We start from the raw sequence: 19,465 nt of genomic DNA on the forward strand, positions 1-19,465 counted from the left end.
ATCCATCCATCCATCCATCCATCCATCCATCCATCCATCCATCCATCCATCCATCCATCCACCCGAGTCTTGACAATCATAACAGTATTCACCAGTTGTCCAATGCTCTGCTGTCAAATCCCTCAGTTCTGGGCGGCACCATCCCGTCTGCAAATTGTTTACTTACGTCAGCAACTGAGTAAGAAGCAGAGCCCACTCATATCACCACCATATCACGCTCTTCCTATCATCTAAGCTCATGCTGCGTGGCCCCAGTGGCTTTTTAAGCTGCACATATTTCAACTATTACCTTTTTTCACCACCTGCTCACGGGGCAAATTAGGAGGCAGGTTGAAGATCACATGACATGTGCCGCTTTCGCAGATTTTGTCCTCTTCTTACGTAAACTGGACCCTGTACGCTTCTCTGAAAACTAGTTATTCCCAAAACTCGATCTCTAATTTAAGCTGCATGTATTTGTTATGATAAAGCAGCCTAAATAATGCACTGATTATAGAAATGAATTTCCCATGTCAGGAATCTCTTTATAGTTTCTGGCCCCACACCAAAAGCAAACAGGCGTCATGCACAGACTAGCACAAACTACCCTATGTAGCTCTGATTAGCCTTTATCAACAAACAGACTCATCAGACTCATCCCAAATCTGTCCATCCAGATGGCACAAAGAGAGAAAGAATAGGCAAGAAAGGCCAGTAAAGAATAAATAGGAGTAAATGTGACAAAGGAGGCCAAGTCTGAGCTGGTAATTCTTTTTTTCTTTGCATTGCTTGCTTTGAAACAATAGAGCAACACCTGCTTTTTATTATTGCTGTTAGCCATACAGCTTTTCTGGTTATTAATCTAGAAGTCTGACATATGTTTAGAAACAAGTACATCCTTTCCCCCCCTGAATTACTAACCTGGAGCTGAATTACAAAAATAGAGGAAAATAAGATAAAAACTGACAATTGATCAGTTACATTATATTTGTGCAAAAAGTAAGTAAATAAAATGGAAATGGTTGGCCTCATGTAATCCTCTGTCTACAGATAAAACCCCCACCCCTCAAAAATAGCACAAAATGTTTACATTATTAATGTAAATGAATAAAGCAGAGTCGATTATTCACACTGAAAATGTGAGTATCAGAACAAACTCCAATGATTACAGTGTACACAAGACAGGGAGTAACAGGTGGAATGTGACTTATTTAGCCCTTTAAAGCTCAAAACATTAAATAATTACCAGAAATGTCTTGAAAATTGATTTTTTAAATTAAATCTTCAGACAATTAAAACAAAAGTTTGCATATATGAGTTTTAATTTGTATTATATTTGCTACATCCAGCATTTTTTAAAAATTACTGCTTAAAATTAACAATTAAAATAATTTAGAATACAATTAAAACATTGTGGAAACTCATATACACTGGGCGCTAACAGGTTATACAGTGACTCTGGTGTTTACATGCACATGAAATGTGAAATGTCATCATGCAAATTTCAGCCTAAGAGAACATCTTAAATGTTATCACAAGATCGACAACACTTGCAAGTGTTTGTGTTAAAACTTCCTGCATTTACAGTGAGATTTGACCTGCCCAGGAGGCACGGCAAGGAAAAACAAAACAAATAAACATGCAATGAACACTTTGCTGTCCATAAAGTACATTAGAGCAAAGCTGCAGTTTGCGAGGGAACACAAAGGGCAAACACCGGGCTTTGTGAAAGACTATGCTCTAGACAGACATGTTTGGCAAAGACCAAACACAGCTTTTCAGAAAAAGAACATCATACCAACTATGATGGAAGTGTTATATCGTGGGGCTGCCCCGGTGCCTTAGGGAATGGGCAGCTTACAGTCATTGATTCAAGTAAAAATCCTGCATCATAACAAAAAGTGCTTGAAGATAACATGAGACCAAAAGCTGAAGTTGAACCAGAAGCGGACCTTTCAGCAGGATAATGATCCTAGACGCACCAACAAATCAATAAAGGAATGTCTCTGAAAGAAGGAATGGAGAAAGCGCAAGCAAGAAAACATCTTGCAGCTGAAGGAATTTTTTTTCGAACATTGAAAAACTCTGATCTCAGACACTGATTCACAACTGTGCAAAATACCCTAAGAGGTCATTTCGAGTCCATTTTCTTTCTTTCTTTCTTTCTTTCTTTCTTTCTTTCTTTCTTTCTTTCTTTCTTTCTTTCTTTCTTTCTTTCTTTCTTTCTTTCTTTGGCAGAAGAATGGCCTACAATTTTCATTAGATGCATTTATTTGTTCACATAAAAAAAGCACAAACCCCCCATCAGGACTATAGGGACTCCAGTCGAATTATTCGTGCATGGGTGTTTTGGGCCCATGCCCTTCTTTATCATGTAAAGTGGCACCAATAAAGATGCTTCCGAGTAGGTGGGAGGCTTTATGTGGTTTGGGTCTCCTTGGAGGGAGGGCTCAGCTCAAGTTATTCTGAGTCATCCTTATTGTCCTACAATGAAACATTTCTATTCACAAATATGAGTGGGTTTCTTCCAGGTTGGTAACAACTCTGTTTACTGCGTGCGAGGATTCACTGAAAAGGATGACGAGGAAGTTTTATAACTTTCACAAAATTCTATTCAATATCGTCGGTGTCCATTCAAATGTCTGAGAAATGCCACCAAGAATAACCTTAAATGTTGATATATGAGTTTATTCGTGAAAGGCAGGATCTGAAGCTTTCCAAGTGAAAGCAAATTCCTTCCCTCAGTGCTGACTGATGTCTTGTGCAGGCTTTTTAATGATTTCCCATAATGTTCCCCCATGAAGAAAGTGTCACGGCTTATGCACACCTTGTCACGATGAAGACAGTCCATCATTCACTGTGGCAAAGATTATGCTTTAATATAGCATGCAAGAGGAAAGCTTCAGTTCCAATTATGTTGACAGCATCATTATTCTTTGGCATATTATTTATAAAAACCCTAAGTGGCTTCAAAAGGAAGAAAAAAAACATTTTAAATGTATAAATATTATATTGTGCCACAGATCTTGGAAGACTGGCATCACTCTAAAAATCACAAAATGAAGAAATACCTTTCAAAAGACCAAGAAAATCGATTACAAGAAGCTGTTGGCTTGTGATCTGAGATATTTGCTTGATGTTTGCGCTTTGATTTGTAGATTAGATGTATAAAATGTTGTGCGTGATGCAGGAATCACGCTTCTTATTCCAGTTCAGTCCTTCAGCTTATAGACTCTCCCAAAGCGAGAGATGAGAAATGGGAAAACACTGTCAACCGTTTGTAAAGTAATCAAAAGCAAAGTGTGGACCTGCCCCGCTGACAATGAAGAAATGACTTTGGACTGTGTCGTTTGGATGAGCACTTAAACCTTCCTCAGTCCTTCATTTGCTGCTGATAGATCAGTCCCATATAATGCACCTTGGTGGGTCTTTTCCCTTCTGGGTCATTCAACTATTTACACATTTAGCTTTAAGTCCCAAACATCGCTTATCAACGCGCATTTGGTTAATCTTGGAAATTCGTGACAATTTTCTTTCCTGTGTATATTTATTGTTCTTGTTAAATTTACCAGTACTAAAGCGCTGTTGACTTCAAAATGCTCAATGATGATTTGTCCTTGTGACAAATTGGGCAGTGTGGAAATGTTCATGCAACTGTGTGAGAGCTAAATTCTACATCACGAACAGATGGGGCCCCAGAGAGATCAGCTTTTCCTTGTCAGGCAGTCAAAGACAAGCATGGATGTTTCCTCTAAGCTGAGATTAAATGTCAGAGCCCTCCAATCATCTCTCGTATCATCCTCATGACAAACATAATAACGTCTGCCCTTCTTTGTAAAGAAGCTGACTCTGTTTCTTACATGCGATGTAAAACACTATAAGACAGTCTGTCAAAGGGGGGCTTCATTTCTTTACAAATGCATAAAGTCTGTCATAATTAGGAACATTAGATAAACTAGTGTTGACATTCAAAAGTTCATTCATCATGTTCTCTTTCAGCTGGACAGGACAGAAGTGATCAAGAGCAACTTGCACCCAGTCTTTGGCAAGGTTTTCTCGCTGGATTACTACTTCGAGGAGGTTCAGAAACTGCGATTTGAGGTTTACGACATCCACGGCACTCACAGCATCGGAACCCGTGATGATGACTTTCTGGGAGGGGTGGAGTGCACTCTTGGCCAGGTAAACAGATGCTGCTGTCTTACTAACCCATTTTTGCCAGCTGTAGCTCCAGATTTGTGGTCTAATAACTGGGATTTGTTGGTGTAAAAGCACTAAAACATGCCCCCTTTTGTCTTTATTGGTAAATGGTGTATATTTGCTGCACCGCTTGCAGTAAATGATTCATACTTATTAGTGATGGCAAAGGCTCAGATCTCTATATACTGCTGTTTGCCGCCAAGGGCTCAAGGCCAAACGTTTTGTTTATCTTGTTCTTTGCAGATAGTGGCCCAAAAGAAGATGGTGAAACCTCTGTTGCTCAAGTATGGGAAATATGCCGGCAAATCCACCATCACAGTAGGTTCCTGACATTGCGTGTGTAATGTTGCTGCTCTGATGAATGAACTAATTTGAACACATAACACATTAGCCCTGTGTTGCTCCTTGGTATCACTGTAGCGGTGTAATTTTATTTTATAAGTCAGACATCTTCTCTATGGTAGTGTCCGTTTTAGTGGCACGGAGAGGCATTCCCACTAAAGCGCACAGGGAAGCAAGAGAATCCATAAGAAATGATGAATGCACAAGAAATCATGTGTCAAATGTGGAAGAGAATAGCTCTTGGTTCATTATCCAGCATCTTATAGTTAACAAGCCAGTGGCGGTAGCACATCAAAACATGACAAGGTAATCACGCAACCCTCCACTCAGGTCGGGAAATACACAAAAGAATCTCATCTTCTCCTTTCTCTAATGAATCCATGGTGGACAAGCTGCTGCAAAGTCTGACAGCGTTATTATCACCGGGCTGGACTGTCACACACAGTACAGATGTTCCCGTGTTCGCGTCGGTCTCCTGCATGTTTTTGGTGTGAGCAAAAGTACAAAGCGTGATTTAAATTCAGCCCCATCTTACACACACAGACAACAAACTTCACCTCCTTGGTTCTCTTCACTTACTGAACACAGGCAAAAAAAACGAATCACTCAGTCTTTTGCCAGATTTAGAATTTATTTAAAAAGCAAATGCATTATGAAGCTCTCGAGGGGAATGGTGAGGATTCTCACAAAGGAATAATCTGACCATTTCATCTGCACAAGCGCAGAGAATTCAGTGCACAAGCACAATGCTGAACCATTTTCCGTGATGCTGTAGTGGCACACGCATAATGGCATTAAAAACATGCCTCTGTCGATTTATAATAGTGTAGCTCTTCATTATACTTTACTTGCTACGCGTAAAAAAAACAAAACAGAAAATATTCTTACTGTAGCATATTATATGAGACACGATGGAGATAATGTAGGAGGTTTTTTTCTTTGTAAAAAAAACATCCTAGATTTATAGACACATATTTGTACTTCTACACCCCCATTGACATGATGCATTATCAAACCCATGGGACCAGGATTAGGTAACGCACCAGGTATTTGAGGTTACATAATTACTAGTTAAATTCAAAGTCAGACCCTGTGGATCTCACCTCAGACAACGTTAAGATAAGTAAGAGAATGAACTGAGAAAGTATACTTTTGCCATATAGTTAGGTAGTGAGCTCAGTAGATCCACACCAAAAATGCCTGCTAGCATCTACTGTTTGCAGTGTGCCCATTAATGTGCAGACAGCTTGCTGCTGCTATACAGCCTGCTCTATTCTTTACCAAACAAATATATTTTCATTGCTTTTCATATGCAAAAGCATGAGCCTGCTCCTTTCTGTGCTCACTGTATTGTTGCCTTATGTATAACAAGCAGCAAAAACCTTATCTTCAAGCGTGAGACAGAAGCTGTTTTCAAGCATGACTCCCAGAAAATGTGCAGGGAATCATGTTGGGGCAACGTCTGAAGTTGCCCTTTCCCACGTGAGTGCTACCCCATGCTGTCATGTGTCCTGCTTCCTGGAGGTGTGAATTCACCAGGCAATTAGTGCACTCTTCTTTTTGTGCACTCTTCTCACATATCTGCTGCACTTTTGAACAAACATACTTCTTAATGTTTATTAAAGGGCAGAGCAGGTGTGTTTCAGCTGAAAGCCTTCATCAGTGCAACTGGACTTAACAGTTGTAAAGACAGCTGGCTGGTAAAGGCTGCTTAATGTCGCATCCGACTGCTTCAGACATTTAGGGTCTCAGGCTCAACTCTTTTGGGTGTGAAAATGTCTGTAGCCACAGGCAAATCCTCATTCTAACTTTAATACTATAATCCTTAAACAGCTATTAAAATAGATCACAATCTACTCACGCTATACTACTTAATCTGCTGCCCTGGCAAAGATGGAAAGAGCACACCTGCCTACATTTTTACAAAGATTTTACATGCTAGTTGTTCTTGTCAGGACAAACTGGGTGATAAAAAAATAAAAAATGAAGCCTTTCCTTCCCTGTCATCACAAGCGTTGTCTAGCCCTGGGCATGCTTACTTTAGAGCCACAGTTCTGGCAATTTGATATAATGTTGCTGCCAGTTTAACACAGAAGCAGAAAGCAAAGCCTTGTGTTCTGTGAGGTGGACAGACAGCACAATGGGAGCAGCAGAAGGTGCACTGTGTTTCTTACTAGCTGAACTTCTTCCTCTCTAAACAAACGTGGAAAGTGGAAAAAAATCTGATAACTAGCACAACTTTACTGTTTTGTTGTGGTAACGTTTACATCTATAACAACGTAAATTCACAAGTTGAGGTGATAACCTGACACATCAGCAAGCTTCTAGCTAATGTGTCTCTCCACGCCCTGGTTTAATCCTACACCAAGTAAAAGCCACTCCAAGAAAAAATGCTAATGATCACAACGAGCTTCAACTATTTGTTTTTACAATAAAAAACATAGAATTATGTGCATATGCATGTGCACAGAAATATTACTGTTACAAGCAAGCAGGTAGACTGCAACCTGTAATTTGCATTTACCGTGTAATTTTTTTTACAAATGTAAGGTGTCATTTACAGAGTATAAAATATGTAGGCACTGTAGAACAATGTAGCAGCATTCGAAGGATTTCAAATAAATAAGAAACAAATCAGTAAAGACTAGCTTTGGAGTATTCTGAAAGAAAGTAGAGATCATTTATACTACAAGCCAGTCATTTTATTATATTTTGCTTCCAGGGAGTCAGAGTTTCTTGTTAGTAGTCTTGAGGAATCATTTCCCAGGTTTTCTGAAGGTCTTTCACAATTTCTCTTTGGAGGCTGCTTTTCCACTGGTTTTTAGTTCAACCTAACTATTTTCAGAGGACTGTTTTTGTTTGTTGAGCCATAAACACTGACCTGAATCTTTCAAGTGCAAAAAAAGATTAACTCAAGGGATTAACCAATATTTTGTCTACACATAACAGACAGCTAAAAGAACCCAACCATTTTTAACTTGTAGCCTGTCACAAAAACACATTTAGTCAAAGAAATGTTTCTATTTCTGTAACTTAATCAACTAAAAATGTCAAAGATAATAAAGTTTGACAGGCACAAAATAGTATTTTTGCACTAGTAAGGTCATTGCTCAGGTTAACACAGACAACTTGGCATATCTTGTAATCATCAGCAGTTTCTCCTTAAAAGATTTAAGGAAACTGGACATGTGGGAGTCAAAATCAAAGGTTTTAGGTCTAAAAAAAAAAGATCTACAGCAGATGAACCTTCCAGTCTGGTCCTTCCAAAGACCTGAGAGATGCATCTGGCCCTTCAGGTGATCCATCTGCTTTTCACTGAAGCTTCATCAGAAATGGTCTCTGTGGATCGGTGGCTGTCAAGAAGCCATTCTTAAAGAAGAGAAACAGGGAGCAAAGGCTGAGGTATGAAACTTACACAAGAATTGGATTGAAAATCAGTGGCAACAGATCTGATGGAGTAATGAATCCAAATTTGAATTTTTTGTTTCAAACCATTATCAGTATGTATGGAGAAGTTCAGGAGAGAGGTACAACAGTGAGTGTCTGCAGCCATCTTTAAAACACGGTGGAGGCTCTGTCACGGTTTGGGCTGCATTTCACTAGGTGGTGTTTGAGATCTTTTCAAAATTGATGGAAAAGTGCCGGCAGATTTGGATAGATTCTGGATTTCATCATGCAATACCATCCCAAACACACAACCAGTAAAGATGACATGGGTAAATTATCAGTCAAGAATTTATCTCCCCAGAGCTCCACAGAAATTACTAAAGGAGTGTGCGATCATTGTGACAGAAAACAGAACAAAATTTATAAAGTAGAGCTTTGACTATCATTTAAGAAGCCCGGAGAACTATTCCTGAAGACTACTTAAAGGAATGAAAGGAAAGCTTGCCTAAGAAAGTTCAGACTACGTCAAAGGATAAGTGGTGCTCATACCAAATATCCACATCTGTTTGCATGTGTTTCAATAAATGATGGCACTTCTCATTTTCCTAGCAAACAATAAAGAAATGAGGGGTGGCTCTGCACTCTTGTACAGTGCTGTAGTTAAGTGATGACTAACTTTGGAGTATTTTTCTGATGTTTTTTCTTCTTGCATTTTTACTCACTCATTCTTCTTTTCACCTACTGGTTAAACGTTTTACAGGACTTCACTCTAAAATCACTTTCATTTGCAATAGAAAATCAAAACAGTACAAATACTCATTATAACTGATGATAGATATTTGAGTCACACAGGGGCATTTAAGTTTTACAAGAGTGGAATTTTATTTGCCGTGTAATTTGTGGATTTGTCTGTTTAACTTTGCATTGACGTAAACGTCTCTTTTATCCTTTATGGATAGCATTTACATAGCTTTTAAAAATCTCTTTTCCAAAGAGCCTCACAATGTGTCTGCCCGTTCCCACATTTATGCACATTCACACAGTGATGACAGAGAGCTTTCATAAAATTACTCATCAGGAGGATTTTGAGCTTCGGTGTCTTGCTCAAGGACACTTTGAAATAAAAGCACGATTCACTCCAGTAGCTAATGCAATAAAAAAAAATGGAGCCACTAATTATTGGCGATAGTTTGTTATAAATGCTGACAAATGATATTGTATTGATATTCTGGAGCTTGAATCACGACAGTCATGTTTGCGAGCTTTAAGGTCGTGTTTTGGAAATATATATCACAGTCTTAAGTCACATTTCTTTTAACAGTAATAATAGAAATGCAAACACAAAAACATCACTGCCAAATTCTTTTTCCTTCTAGGTGCACGCTGAGGAAATTTCTGGCAACAACGGATATGTGGAACTCTCCTTCTGTGCCAAGAAGCTCGATGATAAGGTGAGAGGAGTACACGTTTTTGATTGAAACACCAACACAGTTGTTTTATTAGACGCGGTTTAGAAGCATTAGATGGTGAGTAATATGAGAATCCTCCTGTCATGATACTGTATAGGCTAAGAAATCCATCCACAGTAATTCAATGGCATTAAATTTATGCTCACAGAAGGGAATATTTTCTCACAAAAAATCATGCTGTTATATACAAATTATATTAGTATTCAGAATTATTTGTGTTATTAAATGTTGATCTACTTTAAAGCTACATATCACTGACCTTAGCTTCTCCCGGACTCATGCTGTCAGAATTTGCTGAAGGCATGTTTCAATCAAAAAGAGAGCGGGAGTTTACATCCAGTTACAACTCTGATGATCTGTAGTCACACCATGTTCTCAGGAACGAGCCTCGGGACTCAAGACTCACAGGTTGCCCTTTGATTTCCAGCTCTATTTGGAAAAAAATTCAAATTTTCTACAGCATGTGCATTTATTTTTGGAATTCCACTCTGAATTTTACCGCCACACTGACAGTGAAATTGAACCCGACTCCAACACATGGAGTACAAAATAATAAAAATAAATCCTTGTTGTGAAGTCCATTTTCTCCTCCTCGTAATGGCTGCCCCAAGTCTCCAGTTTCTGTTGAAATGCTGGAGAAACCACTCTAACCCAAATAAATTACTTTTACTTTTAGAGAAATGATGTACAGTCACTTGCCACTCAGATGCTAAAGTGTTCATTTGCTCTGAACAAACAATATAGACTGTGATTAGATACTGATTTTATTTAGGAGCAAAGACAATTTAATTTTGGTTCCAAAAATAACCCATTGTATGTTAGCGAGGAGACACCTTTTGAAAGAACTGAACATCATTTATTAAGATACAGAAGTCAATTAATAACCTATTTGGTGATTAGACTCTGAGGAAACATCATAGAAAGTAGTCCCAGCAGTGATAGGACAGGACCCAGTGGAGTCTGGATGCTGATGGTGGTGAAGACAAAGATGAAGACAGACATGCTTGGATGCAGTGACCAGTGTGAGGTGGAGATGGAGAGATGGTGGATTGGGATGTAAAACTCATTTTACACTGTGGGCCACGTAAAGCCCACTTTATCATTTACTTTGGTGTAGATAAGGGGAGATCTTTATCAGCAGAGAAGCTGCAAAACTTTTAAGAATACAGTTAAAAATCCCAACAATACATCTTGCTTCACATTTTCCAGTGGGCCTAATTAGAGTCTTTATGGGGCCGATTCTGGCCCTGGGGCCCTATGTTTGACAACCCTTGACTACACTCATGATGTTGACAGGATGGGAAAGGGGAGCACTCAGGAAAGCAGACAAAAGATCACAGATTTTTCTTGTTGAAGTTACATATAAGCTTAATTTTTTAGGATTGTGGGCATAACTTGGTTTGGATATAAGAGACAAGCTGGTTGTAAGAAATTTTCCATCATTTTCAAAACACGCCTCTGAACAGTGCTGGCATCTCTAAAAAAAAAATTGCATTTCTTCAGTGTCCTCTGCTCAGATGGGAGGAGATAATGTTGCAGATATTTGTGTTAAAGCTGGGGTAGGCAGGCTGTCGTTGGCATGAGTGGAAACCAAAAATCCATAGCAAGTTTTCAGCATATTGTAATTCAAGTCAGAGACAGAACGAGAATGGAGACTTTGGTCGGTGCCAGCTGTCTTCAGAGCAGATCAAGATAGTGTTGTTGTGGTGCAATAGGTTCAAGGCTTTCACCCGAGAGATGTTTTTTTTTAAGTGATACTCATTGGGGATGCTTAATGTAGAGCTGCAGGAGAGGTGTTGTCTATTTTGAAATTGTGGTGTTTTTTATTAGATAGAAAAAAAGAAAAGAAGTTACAACTGGAAACCTTCTTTATATTAATAAGACAATTTTCCCATTCATGAAACAGTAGATACCCCAATCAGCACAATGTATACATTTAACCATTTTCTTCGCAACTGTAAAGATTGCAAAGCAAATATTGGAAAGAAAACCCCTTCCTGCTATTAGCAGGAAGAGACCAGGCTCAGGGATGGGCAGCTATGTACAGCTACCAGCTGGGATGACAGGAGAAAAACAGTGAACACAGAAAGGCAAGAGCAAAAACTGTGGCAGAAGCAAACTTGTAATATTTATATTTACATGTGGAGTCATGTCCCTAACCACATGGTCAATGAAAAATGTTTCATGTAATCCAACATATTGTAGGTTATGCAGGCACTACAAACAGATTCTGGGCACCCTCCAAAAGAACCTCATGAATGCCCTGATTTTTAAACTTCCATAAACTTATCACAGCTTATCAGTGTGGAGCACTTGAATAAATTGCACTGTTGAGACTCAATAAGAAAGCCAACAATCAGTATGGGTCAAGATGCTGTAACAAAGGTTTTTATTTCAAGCTGGGTAACTACAGCTCGTATAATCAAGCCTATAAAAAACAAACAAACGTCAGAAGTTAAGGAGTCTCGCTATGTTGGTGTGGCAATCAGCAAACTGATACGCTGGGAGTGTACTTGGACTGAACGACCCACACTCCACTCAAAGTAAACCCACAACTTCCAGCATAAAATACCTAAAGTAATACCAGTACCACCATAAACATAAAATATTAACAGAAAACAATAACCTCCCACAGTAGGAGCCACAGCACTAAATACAAATAGAAGCTGTTTATTAGCACTGCGCTAGAGTTTACCGAAAACGAGAAATAAAATGATGTAAAGTGAACACTTGTTGGGTAACCTTAACTGCACCTTGAGACTACCACTGGTCCAGGATCGTGATGTTCAAAAAAACGAAACTACTTATATACTAATTATTATTACATTCACGCCCCAGCACCCCAGGTTACACATACATCCCTACGGTAAAATAATCCCAGCTGAAACAAGCTAATAAAGGTAAAACAGCAGGAATAAAACTAACCCACCTAATGAGCCTCTCAAAGGGTCAGGTGCTCTCACCTTGGGCTCCTGAATTGTGCCTGGGTCTTAGTGCCCTCCTGCTACAAGTGACAGGATGTCTTCTTAAGTAGTTTTTTAACAAAATAAATTAGCTGTGACAGGCAGCTTGCATATAGCAAATTATCTAACAAGGACAACAGATGATGACTGAAGCATGACTCTTTCTAATGAGCTGCTCATCAGTTGCATCCCCTCAACCTGCTGTAAATACTGAATGTCAGCCTGTTCACGTTGCTGAGCAGAAGGATTAATTAGGAGGCATGATAGATGGTGGTAACTGCTAATGATAAACATTACAGTTATTGTAAACCTGAAATTGAATTTTGACATGTTTGCCTCATGAGTCCATGCTACTGATGCCACTGGCTAGTGGTTGTCATGGCAACAAAGTAAGGATCTTACAGCTCTTTTTTTTTTTTTTTGCTCCTATCCCTCAGGAGATGTATCTGGCTAATGTAGCGGGAAATGCATCTTTAACCGTCTCATTCGCTGTACACAAAACTCCCCCTCACCCACTCAGCCGACACAGGCACACAGAACGACACAGACACACAGACGCACACACAGTAATTATTTGTTTTCCTCCCAGAAGAATCAATTGACCTCAATAATCAGTGTTGCCTCTGCTCTCAGACGCCTGAACTTGAGACTCAGGGGATGATTCAAGGCTACCACAAATAACTATAAAAGATGCAAAATGTTCCACGTGTTTTCAGTTAATTGGGGCATTTACTAACACTGAAAATGGACACAAACACTAGTGAGTTGATCTGAATTCATCGTGCTCATTACAGCCGATCGCCGGGGCTGTTTAAAATGCACTTTGCGCAAGTTGCAACACGCAAAGGAAAGCGCAAATACTTTGCTAATGAACTTCAGCCGTAGCATGTACAAGCTATTTGCTGAAGGAAAATGTCAATACTTGAGTGAAAAATCTATGGCATGACTTAGAAGCTTATAAAAGATCAACCCTTTCCTCAATGATGTCTTATTCAAAAATTCCACCACGCTGCGTCTTCCTGTCCTTTAATCATGCAGACAGTTACCTGACAATTATTCCTCCTGCAATCAGCAAACGATGAATTAGTGTCTGCAGACATTTGTACAAATCACCTGGACAAATACTAAAAGCATACTGAGATATCACAAGCACCCAAGCCCGGGTGGAAATCGTCACAGCTTCATTGTAAACGCTAGCAAACGCTTGAAGAGACTGCAAATTGAATTAAACCAAATCCTTTCTGTTAAATGTGATATTTCATATCTTTTGATCTAACAGACATTGACCTCTGCGAGAGTCCATGAATGAATAAAGCTAAAAAAGAAAACCAGAGAAATACTAGTTTTATAGACTTTTCCTTTTCTGATTTACAGCAAGTAAAGGAAGAAAAATCTTTCCTGAAACTGGTTGTTTCTCACCTCCAGATCTAGTGGGTTAGTCAGTTTTGTCTTCTCTGTTTCTGCAGGATCTCTTCAGCAAGTCGGACCCATTTTTGGAAATCTATCGAATCAATGACGATGAAACCGAGCAACTTGTTTACAGAACTGAGGTAACCTTACCACATTCCCACCCCGGTTTCATCGACAGCTTTTAATGTGTTTCTAACACTTTACTTCTGTTGTTATTGTACTTGTTCTCTAACAGGTGATTAAAAACAACCTGAATCCAGTGTGGGAGCCCTTCAAAGTGTCACTCATATCCCTGTGCAGCTGCGATGAAGACCGGAAGCTCAAGGTAGGGAACGTTTTAGAACTGTGACTGCAAAAACCACAGTCAGTGAGTCAGAAACTGCATGACCAGCGTGATTCAGCTGGGGTCAGCAAACAGGGCAGAACACTGAAAATACATCACTTTGATTTGTATATGGATTTTCTATGAGTATACCTGGGATACATGAATGAGTTGTTGTATGTCAAAAGTAGTAAACAATGTCTGTATGTGTGTGTGTGCCACAGTGCCTAGTGTGGGATCATGACTCCAGGGGGAAGCATGACTTCATTGGCGAATTCTACGCCAGTTTCAGGGAAATGCAGAAAATTTCCAGTGGAAATAAGGTCAGTGAATGGAGAGGTGGAGCAGAGCGGAGGGGAGGGGAGAGACAGCTGTGTAACAATTTTATCCTTTCCCAGTGTGCCTCTGATTTTTCTCTGCTGAAATCCAGCACACATGGAAGGAAAAAACAATGTCAGGCTGCTTTGATATGTTCAAAATGCCACAAGTTGTTGCTTTTGTTCTTTGTCTTTCACTTGCTTTTGTTCAAGGTGTCGTGGGACTGTATGAATCCTAAGTACAAACAGAAGAAGAGAAACTATAAAAATTCAGGAGTTGTCATTCTCACTGACCTCAAGGTAGGAAACTCCTGCAGAAACATGCTTCAGAAGAAGCAACACCCTAGAGAGAATCAGTCAGTGTTTCATTGTCTCAGTTTACAAAGCGGTATAGACACTGCTGCTGTTTCTGTTACTGTTTTATAAAGGGAAGACTTTCCAGAGCATTTTTAGTCTCCACTACATTTTCAGCATACAGCACAACATTTTTTTCTTACCTTTATAGCGAACAGATTTGGTGTGCTTTAATGACCTGGTGACATCATAACTTCTGCGGTTTTGCCTGAAAGATTTGTGTTTTTCTGCCTCGCAGCTTCACAGAGTCTACTCCTTCTTAGACTACATCATGGGAGGATGCCAAATTCACTTTACGGTAAATTAAACCGACTGTCTTTAATGACGCTTCGCTGTCACTGAATGCTGTTAACTGCAGCCTAGTTTCATGACTTACATATTGTGCTCGGCACACCGATCATGTTGCTACTCGATGAAGACTTTGGTATGTTTCCTTCTTTCCTGACCTTTTTGTTTGTGCACACATAGCTTTCTTGGAGGCAGTTTCATGAAATAAATTCAAATGTTCTGTAACTCTTGCCCTTTGGTTTGCCCTCTGTAGTGCACATTCTCGCTCTCTGGCTGGATCAGAGAAGCAATGCATGTTAATCATGAGGACTGCTGTGGTAGATGCAGTCCTCCCTTGTTGAAATAGCTAGCTGCTTGGATCTACTGTGTATGGGAGGTGATGCTGCTTCAGTCTATGTGGGCGTAAAAAAAAGAAGCAAGTTCTTACCTCTGATCATGTAATTTATACCGCCATTAGGTTTATTTCAGGCTCCCTCACTCATAATGGCTCGGAATATAATAAGCATTCAAGCAACCAAGTAAAAGTCTTTGCAGGAAGTCAAGTGCCAAAAGAAAAGCTTAACTGATTCTGATGAACTGTTCATGTTGCACACTTTGCAATTTCTTTCTCTTCCCACCAGGTTGCCATTGACTTCACAGCCTCCAATGGAGACCCCAGGAACAGCTGCTCCTTGCACTACATCAACCCTTACCAGCCCAACGAGTACCTAAAGGCTCTGATAGCTGTGGGGGAGATCTGTCAAGACTATGACAGGTTTGTCAATCTTTTGTTTCTCAGAAAAGACTTTTTGTGGCCTACAGGGACTGTCACTGTCTCCTGTTGTGAAGCAGAGCTGCAGAGTGCTCCTCACATGCCATTTCAGTGGAATCTCTGCCAGTGAAAGGAGCCACTCCATCTGATCCACAGCATTAGGACTGTAATGGAAACAGTGCAGTGTTGAAACAGAAGGGCAGAGAACCCTGCAGGTCATTATAGCTTTGCTCGCCAGTTTTTTGTGACGCTATGGGAACCGAGCTATTGACCACCGGCTCCTTTCCCTCGCATTTATTCCTTCATTGAAATGAATTTGGCACTTTTAATTTTCTCTAACAGACGGGTTGCAGTGTTAAGAAAAAAGTCAGCGGTAACTTGCAGCTTAAACACCGTCGTTCACGATAGTAAATACATTTTAATCTTCTTATAGACGAGAAAACTGTTTGTACCTGGAAAAACTAGAGCAAGTAAATTTTTGCCTCTGCTGGCATTATTTATGCATGAGGCTAATCTGGGGCTTGAAGATGGGTCTTGGTGGCAGCAGTCAAGGACACTTATGCAGTTTTGTGGATGTACTCCTTTACGGTCATTTTACATCAGGCAATTTCAAAGTAAACATTCGTTTTCTTCCCTCTGCCTGTGTGCGAGATAGGTGACATTCTGACCTTTTTCACCCTGTCAGCCACCGGCATTTAAATCTTGCAGACATCAGATTTTGATGGACAGAGAGTAATTATCAAATATGGGGATTTCTTTCGAATCCATTCAGGCGTCGTAGATTGAAAAATAAATAAAATGAAGTGAGACTAAAGTGTTTGGGTTAGAGTTGAACCCAGGCCATTGGATTTAGCCTGAGCACCCTGTAAACTAAACTGGCGCCCAGTTTAGGCACACTTGTTCTGGCAATGCGAATATCTAATTAGCCAATCACATGGTAGCACCTCATTCAAGCATGTAGACAAGCTGCTGAAATTCTAACCAAACATTAAAATGGGGAAGTGGGAAGTGAGGAAGTGACTCTAAACCTGGCATGTTTGTTGCTGTTGAGTATTTAAGAAAATACTGATTTATTGGAATTTGAATGGTCCAAAATATCCAGTCAAGGGCAGTTCTCTGGGTGAAAATGCTTTATTGATGAATAGCCAGAGTGCTTCCAGCTGATAGGAATGCAACAGGAACCCTTCAAACAGGACACCAGGTACCACTCGTGTCTCAAAGAACAGGAAACTGAGGCTACAATTTGCACAAAATTGGATAATAGAAGACTGGAGAAATGTTGCCTGGTCTGACGAGTCTCTATTTTTAATGCAACATTCAGATGGCAGAGTCAGAATTTGATGTAAACAACATGAAAGCATGGACCCATCCTGCCTTGTGCCAACATTTCAAGCTCCTGGCGGGGGTGTAATGGTTTGGGGGATATTTTCTCAGCACACTTTGGGCCTCTTAGTCCCAACTGAGCACCACCCGAGTACTATAGCTGACCATGTCCATCCCTTTATGACCACAGTGTACCCATCTTCTGAGGATAAAACACAATGTCACAAAGCTCAGATTAGCTCAGACTGGTTTCTGGAACATGGCAGCAAGTTCACACTTTAAGATGTTATGGAACAGGAGATTGTCATCATGGATGTGCAGCCAAGAAAACTTTTATCAAAAAAACGAAAAACTAAAGACATCTCCGTGTGTACCTTCTGTTATTTCGTTATTTTCTATACAGTGCTATGTTGTTCCTGCCATGTTGATCAAATCATAATCATTCTTATGTAACTTTCATTTCCTGCCGCGTAGCTGCTAAATATTTTTAGTCTTGCGTGTCACAGGTAGTAGCCTAACTCTACATGCGAGTATGTGGCGCTTCTTGCTGTCGTGCTGTTTTACATGTCTGTCATAGTTTCTTTGCCCTCATGGAAAGCTGCATGTGGCTGCTTCTCCTGTGGATAGCTGACTGATACAGTTTCTTCTCAGCATCTGTTGCAGCGATTGGTCCTCCTTCTTAGCTCGCACAGGCTCATTACCCTGATACAGACGAACACATGCTGAGATAGGGGCTGACACCAGGATAGCAGGCACTTCAAAAAGAAGTGGGAGGCATTATGGCTGGAGAAATAACAGCATGGTGTAGAATCTGATGTAAAGACAGAGGTGGTGCAGCATGAAGCCTGTTTTCCTCTGAGGATTCCTCTTACTGTAAATACTGGCTGATGTACTGTAGTTATAATGTTTGACTTCAGTCACATGTATTTTTAATGATTGGCCAACAGAGCACAAATATTACAGTATCGATGTGTAAAAAAATATCTTTAGGAGACTTGCAGGTATTTGCTAATTAATGAAAAATAATTTGTGATATTATCTGTTTTGGAGAAAGACCCTCTCATCTGTCAAAAGTAAGCCAGATGAGGATTAACACCCCAACTCCTGATTTATGCAGATCCTCCTATTGAATATCAGGAGCACTGTCTGGCTAATTATAGCATGCAAGCGATAGCGCCGGAGACACTGAAATCCTGCCTGTGAATTTTCAGTTCATCTTTGTGGCTTTATCGCATCCATGTTTACACTGATGCACACCAGCATCATACATGGAAACATGTCTCTGGGCCAACAGCGGCTGCAAGTGTAGGCAGCCCTTCCCTTGGAATTGTTATTGAGGTGTAAAATGTGGGCAAGCAAACCTTTTAGCCTTTAGTGAATATAGGTGATGTGGGATTTTAGAGTCCGTGCAGAGGAGTGCATTACAGAGCTGGAGTGACTAGCTTTTGTCTGTGTGGGTAGAGGCTCGTTTACCTTGCTGAGAGGGCTATTACACCGGGCACATCGCCCTGTGGCTCCTCACGTGTGCTGACGAAGAGGAGAAAACTGTGACCTCCGTGGACTTTGGGCAAAATTCATATGATGAAAATGACTTGTGGCCAGTCTCCTCTGTTCTCTCGTCTGGGCCGATCCTATGTCATATCATATTTAATAAGTTTCATGAAATGTATTTGCTGTGTTATCACAACAGTCCCGGGGCCAGGATAATCAGTTTTCTATGTAAACAATAACAGGAACAGAATACACGCCAAAGCAAAATTGGCTCAGCTTGAATAACTGCTTCCACATTAAAATATTTTCATTAAAGCTCTTTCTTTACACTGGCAAAGCTGGTAAAAACCAATACAAAACCCAAAACATTTTTTCTTTCCTATTATCTTGCATTGATACAGAATGCCTCGATGTGTTTGAAAGGTCAAAATCGTGGGAGTAAAGCCTGTATTCAGTTGGAAAGGAAGGCTGTTTTTTTTTCCTCGATGAAAATGGATTTAACTTCAGTTGAAAACATTTAATTGTTGAAGGGGATATTAGAGCTGCTTTCATACTGTGGTATCACTTGCCCAACCTATTGAACAGGAAGTCTATAAATGTCAGTGGAGCACTGTTACTGGAGTATTTTAGCGCATTAGCTGGAACACGTATTCAAAAATAAGAATACATTAATGTTACACGTGTACCTGTTTGCCTTGTGAGCAATAATCAGTGATGCCTTGAAACTACAAGCTGATAATTTATTATAGTCCCAGATTATGGCAAAGTCCTTAGATTGTAACAACAACAATAATGAGTACCTTGGAGATGCATAATACCCATTAACTATTTTATGTATATCATGCGTGGAACTGCCAGTTATCACACAC

At 39.9% G+C, this 19,465-nt stretch overlaps 1 protein-coding gene across 4 annotated transcripts in view; it reads left to right on the forward strand.

Moving 5' to 3' along the window:
- The window catches only part of cpne7 (copine VII), a 36,002-nt gene that overhangs the window by 3,029 nt on the left and 13,508 nt on the right, over positions 1-19,465 (forward strand). For all 4 annotated transcript variants that reach the window (XM_005741593.1, XM_005741592.1, XM_005741591.1 and 1 more), the window contains 9 exons: positions 3,979-4,161; positions 4,423-4,497; positions 9,285-9,359; positions 13,807-13,890; positions 13,986-14,075; positions 14,297-14,395; positions 14,603-14,689; positions 14,982-15,041; positions 15,652-15,785. In XM_005741593.1, coding sequence (XP_005741650.1) covers positions 3,979-4,161; positions 4,423-4,497; positions 9,285-9,359; positions 13,807-13,890; positions 13,986-14,075; positions 14,297-14,395; positions 14,603-14,689; positions 14,982-15,041; positions 15,652-15,785 — 887 coding nt within the window. The remainder of the gene's footprint in view (positions 1-3,978; positions 4,162-4,422; positions 4,498-9,284; positions 9,360-13,806; positions 13,891-13,985; positions 14,076-14,296; positions 14,396-14,602; positions 14,690-14,981; positions 15,042-15,651; positions 15,786-19,465) is intronic.

Source organism: Pundamilia nyererei, unplaced genomic scaffold (assembly GCF_000239375.1).
Source record: "Pundamilia nyererei isolate P.nyererei 1_Seehausen unplaced genomic scaffold, PunNye1.0 scaffold00112, whole genome shotgun sequence".
Taxonomy (NCBI): domain Eukaryota; kingdom Metazoa; phylum Chordata; class Actinopteri; order Cichliformes; family Cichlidae; genus Pundamilia; species Pundamilia nyererei.